Source organism: Gossypium raimondii, chromosome 1, assembly GCF_025698545.1.
Source record: "Gossypium raimondii isolate GPD5lz chromosome 1, ASM2569854v1, whole genome shotgun sequence".
Classification (NCBI taxonomy): domain Eukaryota; kingdom Viridiplantae; phylum Streptophyta; class Magnoliopsida; order Malvales; family Malvaceae; genus Gossypium; species Gossypium raimondii.
Window position 1 is genome coordinate 13281199 of NC_068565.1, and position 23831 is coordinate 13305029.

The window sequence follows — 23831 nt, forward strand, 5'->3', positions numbered from 1 at the left end:
AAAAAATTAGAAATTAAAAATTGAGTGGTCAATGCCTACGCTTTTTTGAGTCTTTATATTTTTATTTTTTGTAATTTTCTAAAATTTTAACTATATTTTATTTTTTAATTATATATTTAATTTTTGAATTTTATAATTTACATATATTTCTTATACTTAAAAAAATTGTTTATATTTTTATATATTAATTTTTTAGAATAATTAAAGAGGAAAACATGTGTTGCTCACCTATTTGCTTAAGTGTCACCTTCATGTTGGGCCACATCACCAAGTTGTTAAAAAACCTAATAGTGTAAACCATAAGGACCCATTGGTGTAACAGATGACAACCTTAACGACCAATGTGATCCAAAAGAAAATTTTATGGGCCAATTTCAAAAAAGTTATCAAGTTCAGGAACCAATCTAACTATTAAACAAAAATAATACCATAATTTCATTAATTTTGTGTTTACAAAAAAAAAAGTGTATATGTAAATAGAACCACAAGTGAAATGATGAAAATTTGTCATCAACTGTTTAGTTGATATTAATTCTGAGTTCATGAATATTTAAAGAATAAAGAGTATTACGTCAATTGAACCCAAGTGAAGTAAGAAAAGATTTGTTACATGAACTAAATAATCCTTACTTTTTCATTAAAAATAAATAAATAAAGAGCATATAATTTGCACCACATTTTCCAAAACCCAGAAGATATTAATCACCAACTTATTATTATTATCAACCTTCACATATTAGAGAATTAGAGATACTACAACTGGTAGTCAATTATAGTAAAAAATTAAACAAATCATAGCATATTTGTCGCAACTTTTCATTCCATTATCAGTCTTGTAATTATCTCCATCATATAATAAATTAACATTTATTTCCAAAATAGGTTAAAAAGAGTCGAGGAATTTGTTTTCTAAAATTTATTTAGCTATAATTTCTTCATTCTCATTTTTATTGTTATGTTAAAATTTGGAATTTATATAATCGTCAATCCTAAATTTCATATACACCGTTTGAATACTCAACATTTTGAACAAGCTTGGGTTTCTTAAAATGGACTTATCAGTTTCTTCAATTTATTTTGACAGAAATTTATACAAAAACGCCTTCGACAGCTCGCATTTATTTAGAAATTTTGTACAAAAACGCCTCAGACTGCACACTCAAACTCCATCAAACAAAGATAAACCTGAATTCCAGTGAGCAGAACAAAACATAGCATACACATTTAACAGTTATAAAATAGTAGCTGTTGGCTGCCATCGTTTCCCTTTTTCAACTTCTGTTCATATCTCCCAAGCATACATATTTCACCTGTGCATTAACATCGAGCATTAGTTATATAGCAAGCTACCAACAAGCAACAATAATTTTTAGAATATATTTGTGAATGTATAGAGATATGCAGTAAGATGAATATAAGGCATTGCACTCACTTCAAGATATTCATCTATCCCGTACTTGGAACCTTCTCGTCCAAGACCAGACTGTTTTACACCACCAAATGGTGCCACCTGAATTGAAACAAATAAACAATAATTTATATCTAGAACAGTTGTGTATATTAATCGGTTAATAGATGCAAATATGACCCACCTCAGTTGAAATGATTCCTTCATTAACACCAACAAGTCCGTATTCGAGAGCTTCTGAGACACGCCATGTTCGTTGAACATTGTTTGTAAATATGTAAGCAGCTAACCCTGAATGCGTACAATAAAGTATGTATTCTAATAAATTGAACTGTATAATATTATTCTACGAGCCGGTACATAATAAATTTTGAAAGTTTTTTATTGAGATTTGATTGATTAGGTTTGGTTGGCAGATAGTTATGAACACTCACTAATTGAATAAAAGAAATGATAATAACTAATTTAAAAAGAAAATTGACCAGTTCATTCATTAGGATAGAACTACAGCTTGAAAAATGAACCTGCTTTGGTGTTGTTTGCCATGTGGATAGCTTCTTCCTCAGTTTTGAATCGCAAAATAGGGGCCACTGGTCCAAATACTTCCTCGCTGAGGTAATACAAATTTAATCACATCTCAAAAAACTAGACATATATATACAGTGACACAGTATAGCAGCAAAGTTGAAGTGGCAAACATGGCATAGCATACATATGACAAGAAATTTAATTTAATCTTACAAAGCTGCATATTCAACCTTCAATGTACATGAAGCATAGTAACTCAGGCACCAAATTGAATTTAAACACTTCACCACTTCCACAATGCAGTAAATGTACTTGTTAGAATTGGCAAGGATAATGACAGCATTCATGCAAATATAAGCTATACTTGGGATCCTAATATACTCCATCAGGATTGTTGAGCATACCCCAATAATCAGCATTGTTGTGCACAATCAAATCAATTATCCCCAGTAAAATACTGAGAATTGAAGATACTTTTAATCAACCATCAAAGGATATATTACTATGGTTATCCCAATGCTTCAACTTAATAAGTATTTAACCTGAGAACCAATGTGGGAAAAACAAGGAAAGAATCGAAATTAACAAAAAAAAACACTACTAATCTACAAATCCTCTTGCATTCTAACTCCTAAAGAATTATTATGACAGGTGTTTTTGCTACAGAAGATGAGAGCATAATTTATACTACATTGAAATTTAATGCATGCTTAAGCCTAATTCTAGGCCAAGTTTCCTAGCAAACTAAGGCCTAAAAGGGCCCAAGGAAAGAGTGCTTGGTTTGGTCATCCCAATAAGAGAAAACAAGCATTAAGAAAAGAAGTCAACATCTGCACAATAAACCTAGAAGATAAAAAGGTGTCCAAAGAGTTCTATTCAAAATAATTCTACAGAATGTATTGCACTCCAAATCCTTAAAAATCGTGGTTACTAGCAGTTTTGGAGCAAAAGGATAAAAACGATGTGGTTCATTGAAAATTAGCACAGAGTTAAGCACTTGTAACCCAGTTTTTCCAGCAAACTAAAACCAGAAAAAGCCCAACCAAATTTGACTGTGTTGGGCTATCAACTAATACAAAAGAAGCCCTAAACTATTTATTTCAAGCAAATCCTACAAGAAAAAAGGTGCAGATGGAGTTTAAATTATCTTCATCTAACCCTCCGAATAAATGAGGCAAAAAAATTGGAGATTTGCAGTCCCTGTTAATTAGTCAGTTTATGACAGCTCCCAGTCCATTTATCTTGCTGCAGTTTTTCGCATCATTAGTTATTTCAAGGAACTCTCTCAAGGGCATTCTATTCGCTAGATTTCTGAGAGGGAATGTTATAGAACAAAATGCTGCAGTCTCCAATGTTTTAATTTAGTTTTAGATTTCTGTTAATTTCTGTTAATGATTTTGTATTAATGAAACGCTGCGTAGAAGGCCTGTCTAAAATGTACCATTTTGGGGTGTTTTTAACCGTTTAGTGAAACAGTGCGGATTGAGGGCAGCATTTATTACAGCTGCCAGGTTGTTACTCAATCCATTATTCCTTCCTATTTAGCACCTATCAGGCTAAAGGGACAGTTACGCAAAAATACAGTGGAAAATTCTTATCTATTCTCACCATTTTCTCTCCTTCTCTTCTCTTCTCTTTCTCTTCTCTTCTCTGTAAAACCTTCTTCTCAATCCATTCTCTATTAAAGTATCAGAGCCACATGATCTTCATGGCCAACGACGGGGTTACCACACATTTGCAGAAGGAAATGAGTTAACTACAAGCAGAGTTTTCTCAATTGGATGCCAACCTCGATGCTCGTTTTAAGGAGATGCAAGCTGAGGTTAGAGGTGAGGTTTGATTTGAGCTCCAAGCTTTATTGGAACAATCCCTTGGGCAACCACCACCAGATAAGGGCAAGGGAGTTTTGGGAGAGCCCCCACCAGAGTTCCCTCCCAAAGAGCCTCTACTTATGTCTATGTTTCAAATTTGGGACAATTGGGTACGGCTTCTCGAGCCAGCACCATGGACATGTCGGGATGAGTTGTCAAGCTAGATTGTCCTCAGTTTGATGGGGAAGACTTAAGAAGATGGTGGTCAAAACTGGAGCAGCTTTTTGAAGCTGACTCAGTACCCAACCATGCTAAATTATGAGTGGTGGTGTTGCATCTGGAAGGGAAGGCACTCAACTGGCATCACTTTTTCACTCAAAGGCAGGGAAGGCTTCATCAGTTGACATGGGACATATATGCTAGGGGTTTACAGGAGCATTTTGGGTCCAAGACATTTTTGGATCCGATGGCTGAACTGGTCTCACAAACAGAAAGGGACTGTTGAGCAGTACCATGATATATTTGTAAGTCTTCTCAATCAGTTACACTTACCTGAAAGATATGCTTTGAATATCTTCATAAGTAATTTTAGAAGTGAGATTGGTCAATATTTAAGGCTTGTCAAACCTTAAACGTTGGTGGAAGGGTGCCAGATAGCTAGACAGGTCGAGAGTATTATGTTTAGCACACACAAAAAGCATAATGTGGTTGGGGGTGGAGGTTCCACTAAACCTCTTTTCTCGAGTGTTAAAAGTTCTACTTCTGTTCAATCCCCAATGGATGTTGGAAAAGCTCACTTTACAAATTTGGGATACAAGAGTCCTACAAAGTCACTGTCACAAGCCGAGTTGGAGGAAAGGAAAAAAAAAAAGGCCTATGTTTCTGGTGTGCCTCCAAATATACACCAGGTCATAAGTGCATTAGGTCCCATTTGTACCAAGTCTTGGTAGAGACTTCTTTGGAATCAGAAGGTGATGCTAAGACTCAACCAATAAAAGTTTTTCAGGACTGCCCTAAACAATTAGAGACAATGGATCATGACACTGAACCAACTTCACCCATTCCATCCATACATGCTCTCAAAGGATCCCAGGGGCATAACACCATGCGTTTGGCAGCTACTATTAATCAACAGAAGGTTATCATACTGGTGGACTCAAGGAGTACCCACAATTTTATGGATCACAAATTGACCAAAAGGTTGAGCTTACTAGTAGAACAAGGCAATCAATTGAAAGTGATGATTGCTAATGTAGGAACACTGTCCACTCAAGGAGTATGTAAGTTAGTGTTATGGGAGTCTCAAGGGCATCAATTTGAAACTGATTTCATAGTTTTATCAATCATGGGGTGTGATCTGGTACTTGGAATTCAATGGTTACTGTCAGGTAATATGGAATTTTGGTGCTCTCACTATGCAATTTGAGTATCAAGGGCACTTATCTGCAAGGGATACTACCAAGGGGTCTATAGTTACTCTCAGGTTCCCAGATGTCTTAAATGTCACAATATGATAGAACAAGGACCAAGTTCCATGCTATTAACCTCATACAGCCAAATATTAGTTGCCATGTCCTCATCACATTGCCAAAGGAACTAGAACAACTGTTACCTGAGTTTGAGGATGTCTTCCAAATGCCGAATGAACTAGCCCCTCACAGATTACATGATCATAGGATTCCATTGGTGGATGAAACTCAGGTTGTAAAGCAAGACCTTATAGGTACCCTCCACTTCAAAAAACAAAAATACAAAGGCTCGTCAGTGATGCTAAAAGCTGGGGTGATCAGGGATAGCAATAGCCCTTTTTCTTCACGCATTGTGATGGTGAAAAAGAAGGATAGAAGTTGGAGGTTGTGCATAGACTACAGACAGCTCAACCAGCTCACCATCAAGGACCAATCCCTTATTCCCATCATTGAGGAGCTTTTAGTTGAACTTGGAGTAGCCACACATTTTTCTAGACTGGGCTTGAGGTCTGGTTACCATCAGACTAGAATGTGGGTCAAGGATGTTCACAAAACATCTAAAACTCATGAGGGGCATTATGATTTCTTGGTCATGCTTGGAGTAGCCACACATTTTTCTAGACTGGGCTTGAGGTCTGGTTACCATCAGACTAGAATGCGGGTCAAGGATGTTCACAAAACATCTAAAACTCATGAGGGGCATTATGATTTCTTGGTCATGCCCTTTGGTTTGACCAATGCTCCCTCCAATTTTCAATCTTTGATGAACACAGAATTCAAGAACTCAGAAAATCAATATTAGTGTTCTTCAATGATATCCTTGTATGCTCCAAGGGTTATGATGAGCACCTGAAGCATGTGAGAAAAGTTTTACAGGTATTCAGGAGTAACCAGCTATTTGCTAAGTTGAGCAAATGTAGTTTTGGCACAACTCGAATAGAATACTTCATATCATTCAGCAAGGCACATTTTCCATGGATGAATCCAAGGTTGAGGGAGTTCTGAAATGGCCTATACCACAAACTGTCAAGGACTTGAGAGGGTTCATTGATTTACAAGGGTATTACAGAAGATTTATCAAGCATTATGGGGTTATGGCTAGACCTTTAACTGCACTGTTGAAGAAGGATGTCAAGTGGCAATGGAATGAAGAGGTTCAAATAGCTTTTGACCAACTTAAGCAAGCAATTTGCCAAGCTCGAGTGTTGGCACTTCTAGACTTTCAAAAGGAGTTTTGTGTGGATGTTGATGCATGTGACTATGGGATTGGGATAGTGTTACATCAAAAAGGCAGACCAATAGCATTTTTCAGTAAGGGTTTAGGAGTTAGGCACCAAGCTCTATCCATTTATGAAAAAGAATGCTAATTGTATTACTGGCAGTAAAAAGGTGGCATTCTTACCTTGTTGGGAGACACTTTTTGATAAGAACAGATCATCAAAACCTTATATTTTTATCTGATAGACAGGCTATTACACCTTACCAACAGAAGTGGGTAGCAAAAATGTTGGGTTATGACTATTCTATTTCTTATAAGAAGGGAACCATGAATATCGTGGAAGATGCCTTATCTAGGAAACCACATGAGGATGAAGGATAGCTGCTTCAGTGCATAGCTAGTACCCTTTGGTCTAAATTGTGGACTCAAATTGTTGATTTAAGGTTGTTAGACACAAAAATACAGTAGTTGGTCTAAGAGGTACAAGCCAAACAAATACTCAAAATACACTTAGGATGGTGTAGTGTTAAGGAGGAAGGGCAAGGTTATGGTAGGGAATAATCCTAACTTCAGAAGGAATCTCTTTAACTATTTCCATGCTGGTCCAGTGGGTGGTCACTCTGGGGTCCATGCTACAAGGCATAGGTTGTCTAGCCTGCTATATTGGAAGGGGTTATCTAAAGATGTAAAGCAATGGGTTAGAGAATGTTCTATATGCCAAAGGTGCAAGGCAAACCTATCAGCATATCCTAGCCTTCTCCAACCCCTCCCTATTCCTGAACGAGCTTTGGCTGCCGTTAGTAAGGATTTTATTGAAGGCTTACCTACTTCTAAAGGAAAAAACACCATATTGGTTGTGGTTGATAGATTAACCAAGTTTAGTGACTTCTTAACTCTCTTCCATCCCTTCACTACCGTACATGTAGCCCAGGAGTTCTAGACTCAAAGTCTACAAATTGCATGGAGTTCCTGAGTCCATTGTGTCTGATCGAGACAAGATATTTATCAGCACCTTTTGGCAAAAGCTATTCAAACAGAAGCTTTGAATAGGTGTTTGGAAGGTTATTTGAGGTGCATGATAGGTGAGAAGTTGAGTGAGTAGGTTAGTTGGCTCCCTTTAGCAGAATGGTGGTACAACACCACATACTAATTTGCTATACAGACCACTCCTTATGAAGCACTCTATGGCCAAGGACCTCCACTGCATCAACCCTATTTGGCTAGTACTTTACAAGTGGCAACTGTGGACAGAAGCTTGCAACAAAGGAAGGAAGCTCAACAGTTGCTCAGGTTCCACTTAAAGAGGGCTCAAGAGAGTATGAAATAGTTTGCTACTGAAGGCAATCTGATAGAGAGTTTCATGTGGGGGACCTTGTCTATTTGAGGTTGCAACCCTATCGACAACATTCTCTAAGGAGGGTGGTGAACCAGAAATCGTCACCCAAATACTATGGACCCTACCCTGTAGAAGCTAAAGTTGGACAAGTAGCCTACAAATTGACCTTGCCAGCAAGATCAAGGCTCCATTCTACTTTCCATGTATCGCAGCTACAGAAATACATTGGTAATGTTCCTAGCACACCTATGCGACCTTTAGTGGGACCTAATGAAGAACTTCCAAAAGTACCAGTGAAGATTTTGAACAGATGTTTGGTCAAAAGAGGAAATCAAGCTACAACAGAAATCCTCGTAGAATGGGCCAATATTTTTCCTAAGGACTCAAAATGGGAGAACTTCAATGATTTTTGTCGAGTATCCAACATTTGATCCTTGAGGACAACGATCGTGTTCGAAGGGGAGTAGTTGTTATGGAACATGTTGTAGTCTACAACATTTTAATTTAGTTTTAAATTTTTGTTAATTTCAGTTAATGATTTTGTATTAATGAAACACTGCATAGAAGGCCCGTCTAAAACATATCGTTTTAGGATGTTTTTAACCATTTAGTGAATGGTGTAGATTGGGGGCAACATTTATGACAGCTGCCAAGTTGTTACTCGATCTGTTATTACTTCCTATTTAGCACTTATCAGGCTAAAAGGATGATTATGCAAAAATACAGTGAAAAATTCTTATATAGTCTCTCCGTTTTCTCTTCTCTTCTCTTCTCTGTAAAACCTTTTTCTCGATCCATTCTCTATCAGGGATTCATGAACAATAGGTGACAGGTATCAATTAGTAAATATATGATAAAGAAGAGGAAACCTCGATTACCCAATTACTCAACAAAATAATCATGTTGAAATACATTGCTACTAGTTAGAAAACTTTCTTTAAAAAAAAATGCAAGCAAAAGAACATATGTTAGCTTTCTCACAACTAAATAGAAGTTTATATTTTGATAAGCCTTAATATAACATTTAGTACTTGAACTTACAGCTTTTCCTAAGTTGGTATCTAAGCTTTTATTTACCTAATTTGGTACCTAAATTTGATACATTTTCGCTCATTTGGATCCTAAACTTTTTTGGTCTAATTTAGTACATAAATTTAACATTATACAAATTACTTCAATATACTAACAATGTAATTTTTCTTACGAGGTGACAAAATAATCACTATATGACCGATATGTGATAGATGACATGAAATTTCTTTTTGTATTTCAAATATTCAATTAATTTTAGTTATTTTTTTAAGTTTAACATAATCATTTTTTTTTATTTTTGGTTTTTAAAACTTTTTTTTCAATATCCATTCATTAAGCATAGCTTGAAGCACAATATTTGAACACAAATTTCCTTTTATATTGATGGTATTTTTGTGGAATTAAGGGCTTCGTGAAGATTAGGCCATGGCTCTAAGCATGTAGTCCCTCTTAAATCATTCCTACCAGTAATAGTCAAAGTAATCTCAACCCCAATAAAGAGTGAACTTTGAGCATATTATTTAGTGAAGCAGAAGAAACTCCAAAAAAATGCAATCATTCCTGCATTAAATTTCTATGTCATCTGCCACATATCGGTCATACATTAGCTATTTTTGTCCACTCATAGAAAAGCTTAGGTACCAAATTAAGAAATAGCATAAGTTCAAGTACCAAATTAAGAAAAAGTGTCAAGTTCAAGTATTGAATTGGACAAAAAGAAACCTTGGGTACCAAATTAGGGAAAATGTCAAATTTAGATACCAAATGTTATATTAAACCTTTTAACTAACACATTAAATAAGGGAGTTAGCAAAGCCAAAGTCTCAATAATCACCATAGAGTAAATTGTGAACTTTGTCTAAATTTTGACAAGCATAAAGCTTTTGGCAATGTAGAAGCAAGGCATAAAGACAAATCCATTACCTCTAAAACTCCACAACCCCCCCCCCCCAACCCTCTAAAAAAGAAAAGCAATCTTGAAAGGAAAGAGAATAAAGGTTGTTAGGAAACATTCCTTGAATTTTCTTTAAAAGAAACTCCTAACTTTTTTCACTTCAACCAAACTTGAGAAAATGGTTTCTACAATTTTGCTTTCCTTTCCTTCCAATTTCCTTTAGACCAAAAAACAGAAAAAAGGAAAAAAAAAAACCTAAGGCTGCCAAAGAAGGCAATGAGGCATATTACTAGAGGAAGATGAACAACAAGAAGCCAAGGCATTATAAATAAATAAGAAACGATGAAGAAAGAAGCCTATACTACAATTCAAAGTAAAATCTCCTTGAACAGTGCTCATTGATCAAACAAATTAAAAGCATCATCCATGGGTTTTTTTTCTTACCCAAAAGTGCAAGGCTGAAGGTAAAACATAAAAGAAGGTACGTAGGTATGTAGGTAGTGTATACGTATGCATGTAACTTAGTACATTCTTTTCTTGCTCTAATTTGGATTGAAGGCATATAAAATGGTTATACTTAACATTAATTTCCACTTATAGGAAGCAATAAACTCCTTTAAATTCTTCTTAAGATTCTTCCATCTTCAAAAACAAAAACACGGAAATTATAATTTTCCCCAAAAATTTGTTTAAATTACTTAATAATATGGCTTAGGTAAAGCATTTATACTAAGGTCAGACCATATATAATACTATCCAGCATAAAGCATGAAAGTAGCTACAATCATGTCATACTTAGTAACTAATAAGATATAACATGTCTTTGAGGACGTACCTAGCCAATAGCATCTCACTCTTGACATCAGTAACAATTGTGGGCTCATAGAAAGTCATTCCAAGGCTATGTCTTTTACCACCAAGAAGGACTTTTGCTCCCTTCAAAAAATAATGATCAGAGATGAGATAAATTAAGTAGTAACAGAAAAATATTTTCTAGGCAGTCACAGCGCCTCACGGGCAGTGATAAAACATAGCAACATTTACCAAAAGAGGGAAGGAGTGGTAGGGGCAGAACTGAGGAGACACTAGAGTTCATGCTTATTTAATCAAATATTAAAACTAAATATGCAGCATCAGGTACTTAAAAGTTTGCAAATACAGATGCATCACCATTCCTGGCTACAATGAGATGACTTTGGCATGATCTGAAAGAATTGCAACTCCTAATGATACAAAAATCATATCTCAACCCCTTGTCACATGCATATTATTCAACATCTGATCACTAAATCCAGAGTAGGATACTATGACAACTAGTAGCAGGCTGCTGTAACATACATTCCAAAGCAGTACGCAACAAAAATATCTGGTCAAATCATATAGCACTACTAATAAATTCTGGTTCAATCTTACAACACTACCATTAATGGTTAATTAATGAGCATGAGACACATAAGAATGTTTTTCCTAAAGTTTCATTGCATTCATATTAAGGCAACAAAAACCTTTAACATTAAGCTGATCTAGATTCCACAGTGTATTATCTAACATATTTTGATTCTTAATCCAGGGTTTTTAGGGGCATGGGATTTTATTCATATGGGTTTTCGGCCAAAAAACCGAAGGGAAGGAAATAAAACTTGAAAAATAGTGAAATTTAGAAACCTTTAGAGACCTAAACCAATTTCAACCAAAAAAATAGGAAACTTTTAGGTAACTTCTGCTATTTCCTCCTCAAATTTGTTTACTTAACTGAATACTTTGAGTTATCCATCATTATAGTGAATAAATGATCAAGCACAGTTATTTGAACCATACAAGACAATGACTTATTCCAAGTTTTGGATATCAGATCTGATGGTTCAACCACTGATTCATTCAAGTCAATGTTGGATTCATAAAAATATTTTAAAATGTTGTGATAGAAATCTTAAGGATTAATGTATCGTGATTCTAGGAATTGATTAGCACAAAATTAAGATAAATAGGCTATGTAATCTTTACCTTTTCTTCATTATATATTTGACTATTAGTATAAATAGGTTTTGGAATAGGTTGTATAATTAAGTTGAATAATTTTAAGAGTATAAATTTCCCTTTTCCTCTCTATTTTCCTTCTTTTTTCTCCATCTTTTTCACGGCTGTTACAGCCAAACAGTAGCTCAAAGTAGCAGCCCCTCTTCTTTCTTCTCATTCTCTTCTTCTTCTCTCAATTTCACATGGCATCAAAGCCTACCAATTCTCACCGCCCCTTATGCCCAGCCTCAATCAACCCTCCGGCTGAAAGCCCATTGCCGAAAACCGGACATGTGGCAAGCTTTTGCCTTTCTCCCACGTGCCGGTGCGTGAACGCGTGTGAGACCCTTTCCAGCCACCGTTCAATGCCACGAATCTTCCTCAAGGTGCACTCCTCTCTAGACCACAATGGATCCATCAGGTTAAACCTTTGTTCTCCTCAATTTCTAGTTCTCTAGCAATTACTATTGTCAAACTTCAAGGTAGCAATAATTATATTTCATGGGCAGCTTCGGTTGAACTTTGGTTTATGGGACAAGGTTCCAAGGATCACTTAGAAGATGTTGATCAAACTGATGAAAAGAATAAAGATACCTGGGCCAAAATCACATTCACTTGAGCCAAAGCTACTCACTTTGTTTCAGTCTTGCAAAACTTATTACAAAGTGTGGGCTAAGGCTAAGAATCTGCACACTAGTGGTATTCGACGAATTTATAAAGTTGTCTAAAATCTCGTTAATCTACAACAAAATTAGTAGGATATGGCAAACTACTAGGGTCAGGTCGAAACCTCATAGGATGAGTTTAATGTTCTCACGCCCCTTTCTGAAAGTGTTGTTGATCAGGAGCAGCAATGGAACAAATTTTTTATGGTACTTGCTTTGATAAAACTGAAAACAGATGCAGCCTCAGTTCAAGACCAAATCCTTGCCAGCCCAACCATTCCTACCTTGACGATGTGACAGCTCTATTACTCTGAATCTCCTCAAACCAAGCCCAACCTGAGGCAGAATCCTCTATGCTAGCAATACAAAAACTGGCCAACAAGGAGATAATTGAAGAGGAAGAGGATCTCGACCTAATTGTACATATTGTGAAAAAAGTGGCCACATACGTGGTTCAGCTCTACATGGCCGACCTTCTCATAATATTCAGCCCATTGTTCATTTAGCCTAGGTTCAAGGAGATGGACTTCTTTTGCTTAGAATTGCTCAAGGGGCCAAATTATGATGAATATTGTATTGCAAAAAATGTGGCCGCATAAATGATACATGTTGGGCTCTACATGGCCAACCTTCTCATAATATTCAGCCCAATGTTCATTTAGCCTAGGTTTAAGGAGATGGACTTCTTCCGCTTACAATTGCTCAAGAGGCCAAATTATGATGAATATTTACAATATCAAGTTTCCAAGCAACAATCTTCAACCATTCTTAATACTACACCTTCAAAACCCTCTTTAGGTCTACTCCAGACGATCCACTATACATCCTCCTAATAATCCTCTTGTAGGTACTGAATAAGTGTGTAATCCAAGTGGTTCATCTCCTCAACTACCATATTCTCCATCTTCGTTCATGCCTCAAGTAGAACTTCAAAAAGGTATATGTTCTTTTAGTAATCCTCATCCTATTTACAATTTTTTGAGTTGTCATCAATTATCACCATCATATCATGCTTTCACCTCATCTTTAGCCAATGTATCCATTCCTAAGACTGTTAGTGCAACAAAGGCGGATATTGGATGGCAACAAGCTATGGTGAAAGAGATTAACACCCTCCATGCTAATCATACTTGGGATCTTGTTCCCTTACCACCAAACAAAACTATTATTACTTGTCGATGGGTGTACACAGTTAAAATTTGTTCTAATGGAAAGATAAAATGGCTAAAAACCCGTTTGGTTGCACAAGGGTATACACTAATTCCTGGTCTCAGTTATAGAAAGATTGTCTCTTTGATTGCTAAAATTGCTTCGATTCGATTATTGAATTCTCTCGCTACAATGAATTATTAGAATTTTTATCAATTTGATATTGAGAATGCATTTCTTCATGGCCATTTAACTGAAGAAGTCTATATGGAGCAACCATCATGTTTTGTTGCTCATTGTTGCTCAGGGGAAGTCTAGGTTAGTGTGTCGACTACAGAAATCTCTTTATGGCTTAAAACAACTTCCCAAGGCCATTCAGTCTTTTATCGTCACAATAGTCACGACAAGTGCATCTATCTAGTTGTATATGTGGATTACATTGCTATTACAGGAGAGATAATCATAAAAGCATTTCACACCTCAAGCAACACCTTCTCAATCATTTACAAACAAAAGACTTGGGAAAGTTGAAATACTTGCTTGGCATTGAGGTGGCTCAATAAAAAAATAGCGATCACTATCTCTTAGACAAAAAATGCTTTGGATATTCTAGAGGAAACAGCAATGTTAGATTGTAAACCTATGGAAACGCCTATAGATCCTAAAATCAAGCTTGCTCCAAATCAGAGGGAGCCTCTAAAAGATTCTAGCCAATATCGAAGGTTGGTTAGGAAACTTAATTACCTTGCCATCACTCAACCAAACATCTCCTTTGCAATGAGTGTGGTTAGTCAATTCCTTCAAAATCCGTGTGATTGTCATCGAGATGCAGCAATATCATAAGAGTAAGAAACAAGGTCAAATTGTATCTAGATGTTGATTGGGCAAAATCTACTTCAGATAGACGGTCCACTTCAAGATATTGTGTTCTCTTTGGAGGTAATCTAATATCATGGAAGGGTAAGAAAGAAGATGTTGTGGCACGACCAAGTGTAGAGGCAAAATATCGAGCAATGGCCTTAGTTACTTGAGAGCTAATTTGGTTAAAACAATTGCTTTAAGAAATGAAACGGGAAACTATCATCTCAATGAAGTTAATATGTGAAAATCAAGCAACACTACAATACAACTCGAATCCAATGTTTCTCGAGAGACCAAAACACATAGAGATTGATTGTCATTTTGAGAGACAAAAGATCGAGTCTAGATGCATTGCTACCAGCTTTATTAATTCAAATGATCAGTTAGCAAGTGTTTTAACTAAGGCTCTCAGGAACCCTTGGATCGAGTACATATGTAACAAGCTATGAGATTATGACTCGTATGCTCCAGCTTGAGGGGGACTGTTGTGATAGTAATCTTAAGGATTTAATGTATCATGATTCCACGGATCGATTATCAAAAAATTGGGAAGTAAATAGGTTGTGTAATCTTTGCCTTTTCTTCTTTGTATATTTGACTATTTGTATAAATAGGTTATGTAATAGGTTGTATAATTAAGTTGAATAATTTTCAGAATACCAATTTCCCTTTTCCTCTCTTTTTCCCCTCTCTTTCTCTATCTTTTTTATTGGCTGTTATGGCCAAACAGTAGCTCACAGCAACAGCCCCTCTTTCTTCTCATTCTCTTCTTCTCTCAATTTCATATAAAATATTTAAAAAAAAAACAAAAGATTATATAAATAATTTTAGAAGTTGTATAAACGAAAAACTGTTCATTACCATTTTACAAGATTAGAAAACAAAATAAATCCCTTTACAAAGAAATTTTGACTTTTCATTTTTTTTATAATGTATGTTTGCTTTCACTTTTAAATTTTGAAATAGCTTTACAAGAATATTTTTGCTTTTGAAAATATGAAAGAATCAAGTATTAGCATCCTTGGATCAATTGCATAAATGTTCCAATTCAAGAACCACCCAAGTCAAAGGTCAACAGACTGCTCCAATTCTAATAAATACAGTTTAGAGACCCATCACATCTGTGTATATAATCTTTTAAGCATTATATTCTTCTCTTATTTTTGTTTTTTCTTCTTTATTTACTCTTCTTTTTAATTAAAGACTTTCTTTGGAAACTTTATAACAATTTGTACAAAATAATCAAATATAAAAATTATCATCTTACACTTTTAAAAGTTAAAACTGAAAATATATTTAACTGTGTAAAAAGGATAACTAATAAAATAAATTTATACCAAACTTAACCCTGTGCAAGCCGTAGGCAATCAATTGCTATAGTTTTAATTGGTATTTTCTAGATGTTTCATGTCTAATCTTAATTCCTAACATGTTGCAGCAATAAGTTAAGAGATTAAACTATGTAAGTACTAATTAAGAACACACATATATAAAAAAAAAACTAATTAAGAAGAAAACAAGTGTAAAGAAAATGAGCACGAAAAACTATAACTATGAATTAAAAGGGAACTAATAAGCATAAAGAAAATTGATAGCTAAACGCTACAAAACAGTCTTACGCCAATCAGACAAGACTTTACTGAGCACAAAAGTGCATCTAGATTTTTATTTTATTTTTTTAAACTGTGATTTTGAAAATATTTAAATTTTAATTAAATTTACCATAAAGAATGCAATTAATGAACAAATTAATCAACTCATACATCATCTAGCACCTACCCAATACCCATGTACCATTTTCCAGCTTTAACATTCGTATGATTGAAGTGGTTAAAATACACATTCTTAGTCAATGCAAATATAGAATATTATATATATATATAACCTAACAATTCTATCAAAGAATTAGAACATGCAATACAGTCTGTAGCTTCTCTAAGGTGGTGTTTGGGAACTTGGATTTCACAAATAGTATAACTTGTTTGACAAACACACAAGTGCAAAGTTCATGATTATTTTAAAGTTCATGGATGTGTAGGATGCCTATTGAGTAGCGAATTTGGAATCCCTATACAAATTTATGAATTTGAAATTCATGTTTTTAGACCTTTCAAATTTATAATCATGCTGAACCTCAACTAATTTACATATGATATAAGCATATCTTTTTCACAATTTATATAGCAAATGAAATCCAAATCCAAATCTTCAAATTCATGTTCCCAAACATAACATAAAATAATTGGCAGTCAGAGTTAAACAGGACAGGTAAAAATCCAAACCTTTGACATCGCATCTTGAATGAATGTCTCAACCTGTGAAAAAGAAAAGAAAAATCCAAAGCTGAAAGATCGTAAGAAATCCACTAGAAATAAAAGAATCTTAGATACGTTAATTGATAAAAAATGGAAAAGGAAGCAAAGTAACCTTTTGCACTGCAGCTTCATTAATTAGTGGACCCTACATAGGTAAGTATAGTAAAACAAAATTATTATCTTAAAAGAAAAAGCTCCGAGCAACTTAGCATTATTACCAACATAACTGCATATCTTTACAAATCTTATGATTTGTATACAATACCTTAAGAAAAAAGTTCAATACAATTTTCCATAAAATATTATCCTTATAAACTAAAGACTGAGAAACATAAAATGCATAGGCTCACCACGTATAAATGTAAAGACCAATTTGGCAACAACAATTAATATATGAACCACAAATGCATGGCTTAGGCTAACTACCTGGACCACGCCTTCAGTGAAGCCATCTCCAACTTGCAGATTCTGGACAGCTTTTGAAAAAATCTCCGCAAACTTCTCATAAATACCTGAAACAAAAGGTAAATAAAAATTAAAGCAACTATATCTTCTTGTTTTAGAAAAATCCTTGTATAATTAAGGAAAATAATGGCCTGTGGTTTTACAACTCAACTGCTCACATATCAGAAGTACAAAAGGAAAAAATGTTATTTGTTTGTTTTCAAAAGGAAATAATAAGTATAATAATAAGTATTCCACTATATATATTTTAATTGAAATGTTAACAGAAGTTATATTTATTAGTCATTTTTTTAAATATAAAATCTTGATACTAAATGTACTTTTATCATTTTTATTGTGTAGAAAAAAATTACTAAATTTTCATTTGGCTAATAAATAGAAATTAGAAAAAAAAATCCTCAGACACAACAACAGCAAATATTTTCTAGATCCAAATGCACCCAAAGTCTCTCAATATGGGGAAACATAAAAAAAAAAAAAAGGAAATTGCTTACAGATTTCCATCAGAATACATTTACATCCTTACCTTCTTGCACAATTATTCTGTTCGCACAGACACAAGTCTGTCCACTGTTACGAAATTTTGCTGCAAGCTGCAAATTGCATGGTATTGTAAATGGTGCAACAAAGATAAGAGTGCATACTCAGGTTAAGAATCAAATGAAAGGTACTACTGGACAGGATAGTAGAATGCATATTTACAGTTAATTTTCATGCATCATGAAAACTGAACAAGTCTTGTTAGCTTTTAACCAGCCTGAGTGTCAGTGTTCTTTCAGTTGCAATCTTCTCAGATTATGACTTTGGGAAATAAAGGATCCTGGTCAGGTCAGCTTTAGATTTCAGGTTGATTTCGGGTTTCTGTTTCAGATTGTTTCAGCTCATGTCATATCAGCTTTGAATCATTTAAGCTTTGAACCCTTATCGGGCTTGGGCACTTTTAGCTCTTATAATTTTTCATATTAATTCATAGATCTTTTGGTTAGTCCAACTTGAACCAGGCTGAATTCAAGTGGTTTTTGGGTTCAGGTCCGGTTTTTGCCACCACTACGTGGACCAATACTGCAATGACAGATTCAAGAACCACCCTGAGAATTAGGAAACTAAAAATATGATCCTATAGCTAACCAAATTCCTCTTGTTCAGGCTGGAAGAGGAGGAAGATGAAAAGGTGTAAGCTATGAAACACAAGACAATTGATATGGAGAGGAAGTTGGAAAAGTAAAAAGGAAACAAATAGATGTCAAGGTACTTTTTTAAGTACAATGAGAAACACAAATCATACGCTTGAAACTTGACATAAAGTGATGGTAGAAAATCATGTTACTACTATGGCTATCCAGAATGGCAGCAGCCACACAACCAATTACAAGTGGAACTCAGGAATACCTAGGATGAGAATGCTATTGATGTCAATATATATCAAAGCTATTCTATTGAGTAAACTTACTGTTCCTTTAACTGCCACATCCAGGTCTGCATCATCAAATACAATGCAGGGGGCATTACCACCGAGTTCAAGCGATACCTAGAAAAGTTCAGAATATAGGCAGTCAACTGCAGGATAATTTTCAAAACTACACTGATTTGGTGTACATATCCATTTCATAGAATAACCATACCCTTTTGACAGTCTCAGCGGCACCAGCCATTAACTTCTTACCGACTGCAGTTGAGCCTGTAAATGTGATCTTTCTTACCTGGATAAGTAATAAGGCAGGAATATTTAACGTTCTTTAATTTATACACCCATTAATTTCTAGAAGGGAATCAGTTTCAAGTTAAGGGTAGAAGACCTGTGTACTTGCAAGTAAAGCATCACCAATTTTAGAAGCATTCCCCATAACCACATTTATAACACCCTACAAGATTGAAAGGTAAAATCTAATATGAGACAAATGAAGCAACATGAACGAATAACCAAGGATATTGCCCTGGAACACCAAAAGTTACAATGGAAATAAAGCATGATTAACAAGAGTATGTATTCAAAGACTAGTATATGTTGTTTCATGTTACAGGAATTTTGACCATAATTAGCAACATAATTGTTACTTACTGTTAGAAATTAAATGGGCAGAGGAAAAGAAGAAAGATCAGTGAAATTTTCTCACTTTTTCATATCATTAGAGAAGAATTTACAACCTATTTAAACACATACAATAAGAAAAGAAAAAGGAAACTAAATATTTAATTAGCTAAAAATCTGCTTGTCTAATCTCTAAAAATCTGCTTAATCTGTTAATTATTCAACACTCCCCCTCAAGCTGGTGCATCTCATGTTGGTGCATAGATATTACACATGCCCAACTTGCAGACCAAATTATGATACGTTCTGTTAGTCCTTTGGTGAATAGTCAGCTGTCTGTCTGTCCGATATCACATGGATTAGTCTCAAAGCTCCAGTAGTTATTATCATATGAGATATGAAAAGTCAGAACCTAGCTTTAGAAATGTTATTATTATATGATGAAACATTGGACATAGACACATTCGCACACAATATGTATGTGCATGTGTATTCATGCATGTATATTGTATGTGACTATCTATGCAAATAAATCTCTAGTTTGCAAATGGAACTAAGATATTTCAGTCATTATGTAAGGATCACAATTGGTTTCTTGAACAAGCATTAAATTACCATTTCTAAACAAGCTTTCAATTATGATTACATGCTACCCAACAACATATAACTTGATGAATGACAAAGCCTTGTAAAAGTACTAAATGCATAAAGAACTACCGGTGGAATTCCTGCTTGAAGGGCAAGTTCAGCTGTTGCTAAAGCTGTGAGCGGAGTAAGTTCGGAAGGTTTTACAACCACTGTACAGCCACATGCAAGGGCAGGGCCGACCTGATCCAGCCATGAGTCCTACCTTTTAGCTCTTTAGCCGCCTGAGAAAATAATATGACCGAAAATTCTATATATAACACACACCTTTCTGGTGATCATTGCCAAGGGAAAGTTCCAGGGTGTAATTGCACCAACAACACCAACAGGCTGCCAAAAAGAAATGAAGAGAGTCAATACTGCAGGAAAGTAAAAATACAAGAAATCTCAAACTACCTTTCAGCATTTGGCACTAAAAATATACAACAGCTTTGAATAAACCCTAGTCACCAAAAATAACTCTATATAACTGGTTTCTATATAACAGTAGAGGGGACAGTCACTAAAAAGGCAGGAAAGTCATTCTTATCTGTTAATTCCCCCTGTATGTACCTATCGAGTTTATTTTGCTGAGAATAACTCCTTAAACCCTCAAACTTTTAGATACCGGAGGGTCTTGTATAAATAGGATGATTACGTCATGCATATGATCAGAAAGCTGATTAATGAGATACTCTAGTTTATTCATAACGCTTGCCTCTACAGGGTGTTAGCTAGCATTTCGAGCAAAAGCCTATTTCCTACATGACTATCATGAGGGTAAGGTGCTCTTCCCTTGTTGTTTGGGCAGAATCAATACACCACCCCATGGTTTGGAAGTGGCATTTGGGTTCTGATGAATGCACATGAGCTAAAAGTATTAAGCCATCCTTCTAATTGTTGAGAGAGATTGAAAAAACATGATCAGCAGTCTTGGACAGCAGATACTTCACTGATTTATGAATTTTAAATGAATGATGTGATTCCCCCAAAAGGATCATCAAAAGTCATTCACATATGACACAAAAATGCAATCCAAACTTAAGAAGTCAAACTACTAAATGGTTATAAAGGAAGTTTTGGATAGAGGAAGTAATTTAACTTCTCTCATCTTTAGTTCATGTTTTTCTTATCATTTTCCTTAAATGAAAGTTTTTTTCTAGTACAAAAGGGCATCACTTATACTTTCCCTGTACAGATACAACATTGCACAAAGTACAGCAGCACTCTTAACAGTCATGTGAAAATAATTTCCCCTTAAATTATGGTCAACGTACCAGATTCTTTGTTAGAAGACAACATCAAATAATAAGGGGAAATTCATTAAAAATGTATGAGTAATCAAAATTTATGTATTGGAAGAAATCAAGTGCAAGTGCCAGAGTAGCAGTTATACAGGACATAAACAAGACATATTTATCCTCACCTGCTTTAGAACAAACAGACGACGATCACCTAGAGTAGCTGGAATTATATCTCCGTAGATGCGCTTGGCTTCCTCTGCAAAGAACTCAATAAAACTGGCCCCATAGTTAACCTATAATGTGAGTCTTAGCATCAGAATTGACAGATGATAATGACCAACAGTCAAAGCCAGTAGCTCAATTTAATAACACTAAATTTGATTACCTCACCCAGGGCTTCTTTTAAAGGCTTTCCTTGCTCTAATGTTATTAGTTGCCCAAGCTCTTCCTTGTGGGCCATTATAAGATCATACCTGTTAAATACATGAGAAAGAAAAACAGTTTAGTTGGTATCTGAAAACCAGCAATCTATATTTAATTAAGCAAGCCATAAGCAGAAAATGACTAGCTTAGTCTAACCAAATGACTAAATTCTGGGGATTAGCCATTCAAATAAGATAAGCATTCAAAGTTCCAAGCAACAAAATATCCTGCTAGTCTAGAACATTTTATCTAAAAGCAGGAGATTGTACTCCAAAACTTCACTAAGAAAACATCTTTCATAGTTAAAAACACATACTTCAAATTCTAAGTGCCCTTAGCTATAATAGTTTATCAAAATAACTCAAGTTAAATGAAGCAGAAAGACATGGTTCTTTTCAAATAGGTCATCGTTTCAGACTTCAATACACATACACCATAAAAGAGACCATAGGACAGGGATAATACCATTTTCTAAGGTATTTGCTCCTCTCAGCAGCAGTGAGTTTACTCCAAGCTATGAAAATAATGAGGATCGTCAGTTGAACTTGATTTCAATCCCAATTAAACTTTGAACTCAGCATATGAAAGCTATCAACCAACAACAACCTCAATCCAATAGCTACATAATAACATCTATGCATAACATAATTAGGCCCAGCTGATAACATACATTTTGCTATTTAAGCTAAATTTTACATGCTTCGTGCTATTTAATCAAACATTTCAAAAATCAGAAAAGTCAAATGTGTAAGCAAAAAACATGAAATGAGAGGGATTAGAAATGTTTATGACGTACAATTAAAAGCATCAGACGCAGAAGAAATGGCATCATTGGTCTCCAGAGTGCCCATAAAGGGAACCTCTGCTATAATTTCCCCAGTGGATGGATTGTTAACCTGGCGTGACATCCAAAACAAAGTGAAGTAAACAAGGAAACACAAAAGAAAAGAGAATATTGTGAAAATAAAGAAACCTGAATAGTTTTGGCATCGTAAGCGTCAATCCATTTCCCTCCTATTAGACCCAGGGTTCGAAATATGGGGGATTTTTTAAGCGAAGAAGCAGCAGTACTCATCTGATGAAAACAAAAGGATCAAATACTGAAGAAGGAGAAGAAGAGGAGGAGGATATGAATTTTAGAGAGCCAAGTGAAGAAAAAGAAGACCTGACGAGAGGCAGAGGGGCGGTGCGTGCGAGACAAGTGTGAGGTGAGAATCTTGGAAACTGCCAAAACTTGTAGCACCCTCATATCGTCTGCTGTCTTCCAGTTTCAGTGCGTGTCTTGCTTTGGGTAGTAGTATAATGATCGGTCTCTGTCTCTTTGCCACACTCTTGAGTTAAAAAGCCAGATGTTTGGTTCTTTCCCCGTCGCTTCCAATATCTTCCCTCATAAAAATTAGATTTAATTCATTCCTGCTTTGCTTCTGTTCTGTTATTTTATTACGTTTCAACTTTGACTACCTCTTTTATTGGGAAATTACGAAAAACATGCCATCTTCCAAATTTATTTATCTAGCTAATTACTCTAATTAAACTTGTACTAGTCACCAATATTTTCTTGTTATTCATAAATTTTCAGACCAACAAAACTATTCTTACTTAACTCTCTTAAAAAATCTGAAATATAATTTCTGGATTAAAATTTAAAAGAAAATTAGATAATGTCACAAATTAATTTAGGCCTAAGTTTATCAAATATTTCAATGGGGATTTCCTCCATGGTGGCTGGTACCCTATCGATATTGGTATCTGTTTTGTTAAAATTTTGGGGTTTATTTTTCATGTTTTAACATGTATGCATTCGTACGGTTTGATACAACATTTTAATATTCTAAATTAGTTTTATTTATCTTAACATTTTATTCATTTATAAGTATATTAAAATATAATATAATAAAATATAGTATAATCATTAAATAAATTATTTAACATAATTTTGTATATAAACATTTTTCACGAATGTATTTTATGTATATTTGCATATATATCTACTAGAAGTATTATCACACATGCATATGAAAATTATGTATTTAGAATACAGAGTTGTATTTAAATATAACATATAATAAATAATGATACGAATGGTTTGGAACTTGTTGATACTAGTTTATCAACAAGAAGGAGATGGAGAGGAGATGTATTGTTGGTGGTGACAAGGAGGTCGGTTCACTTGAGTGAGGTAGAGAGTCGAAGTAAGCAAAGGGTGAAGGTGGAGAAGAGGTTGTAGTGTGCTTAAGGTAGAAAGCTAAAGTGAGTTGAGAGCTAGGTGAAGAGAGATTATTTGCTCATCGTGCCTTGAGGTATATATAGGGAAAGGGTCCCCTTACCTAGTAATGCCATGT

At 34.9% G+C, this 23831-nt stretch overlaps 1 protein-coding gene across 1 annotated transcript; it reads right to left on the reverse strand.

The window, feature by feature from the left end:
* Nucleotides 1–1040: 1040 nt before the first annotated feature.
* On the reverse strand, nucleotides 1041–22910 carry LOC105782967 (succinate-semialdehyde dehydrogenase, mitochondrial). Its single transcript, XM_012608098.2, has 20 exons — nucleotides 22655–22910; nucleotides 22463–22564; nucleotides 22286–22385; nucleotides 21955–22003; nucleotides 21452–21539; nucleotides 21249–21359; nucleotides 20111–20173; nucleotides 19916–20026; nucleotides 18966–19031; nucleotides 18792–18869; nucleotides 18620–18697; nucleotides 17696–17762; nucleotides 17131–17216; nucleotides 16817–16849; nucleotides 16672–16704; nucleotides 10534–10634; nucleotides 1933–2018; nucleotides 1593–1699; nucleotides 1433–1510; nucleotides 1041–1310 (listed from the first exon to the last, which is right to left on the reverse strand). Exons 1-20 carry the CDS (start codon nucleotides 22736–22738, stop codon nucleotides 1272–1274), a joined length of 1560 nt encoding a protein of 519 aa, XP_012463552.1. The 5' UTR covers nucleotides 22739–22910; the 3' UTR covers nucleotides 1041–1271.
* Nucleotides 22911–23831: the final 921 nt, after the last annotated feature.

Excerpts from the sequence above, each read along its gene's own strand:
- LOC105782967 (XM_012608098.2), bottom strand. The coding sequence starts at position 22,738 with ATGAGGGTGCTACAAGTTTTGGCAGTTTCCAAGATTCTCACCTCACAC. Across the intron at positions 17,763-18,619 it reads ATGTGGCAGTTAAAGGAACA|CTTGCAGCAAAATTTCGTAA; the intron begins GTAAGTTTACTC and ends TGCAATTTGCAG. Across the intron at positions 2,019-10,533 it reads AGTGAGATGCTATTGGCTAG|CGAGGAAGTATTTGGACCAG; the intron begins GTACGTCCTCAA and ends GTATTACCTCAG.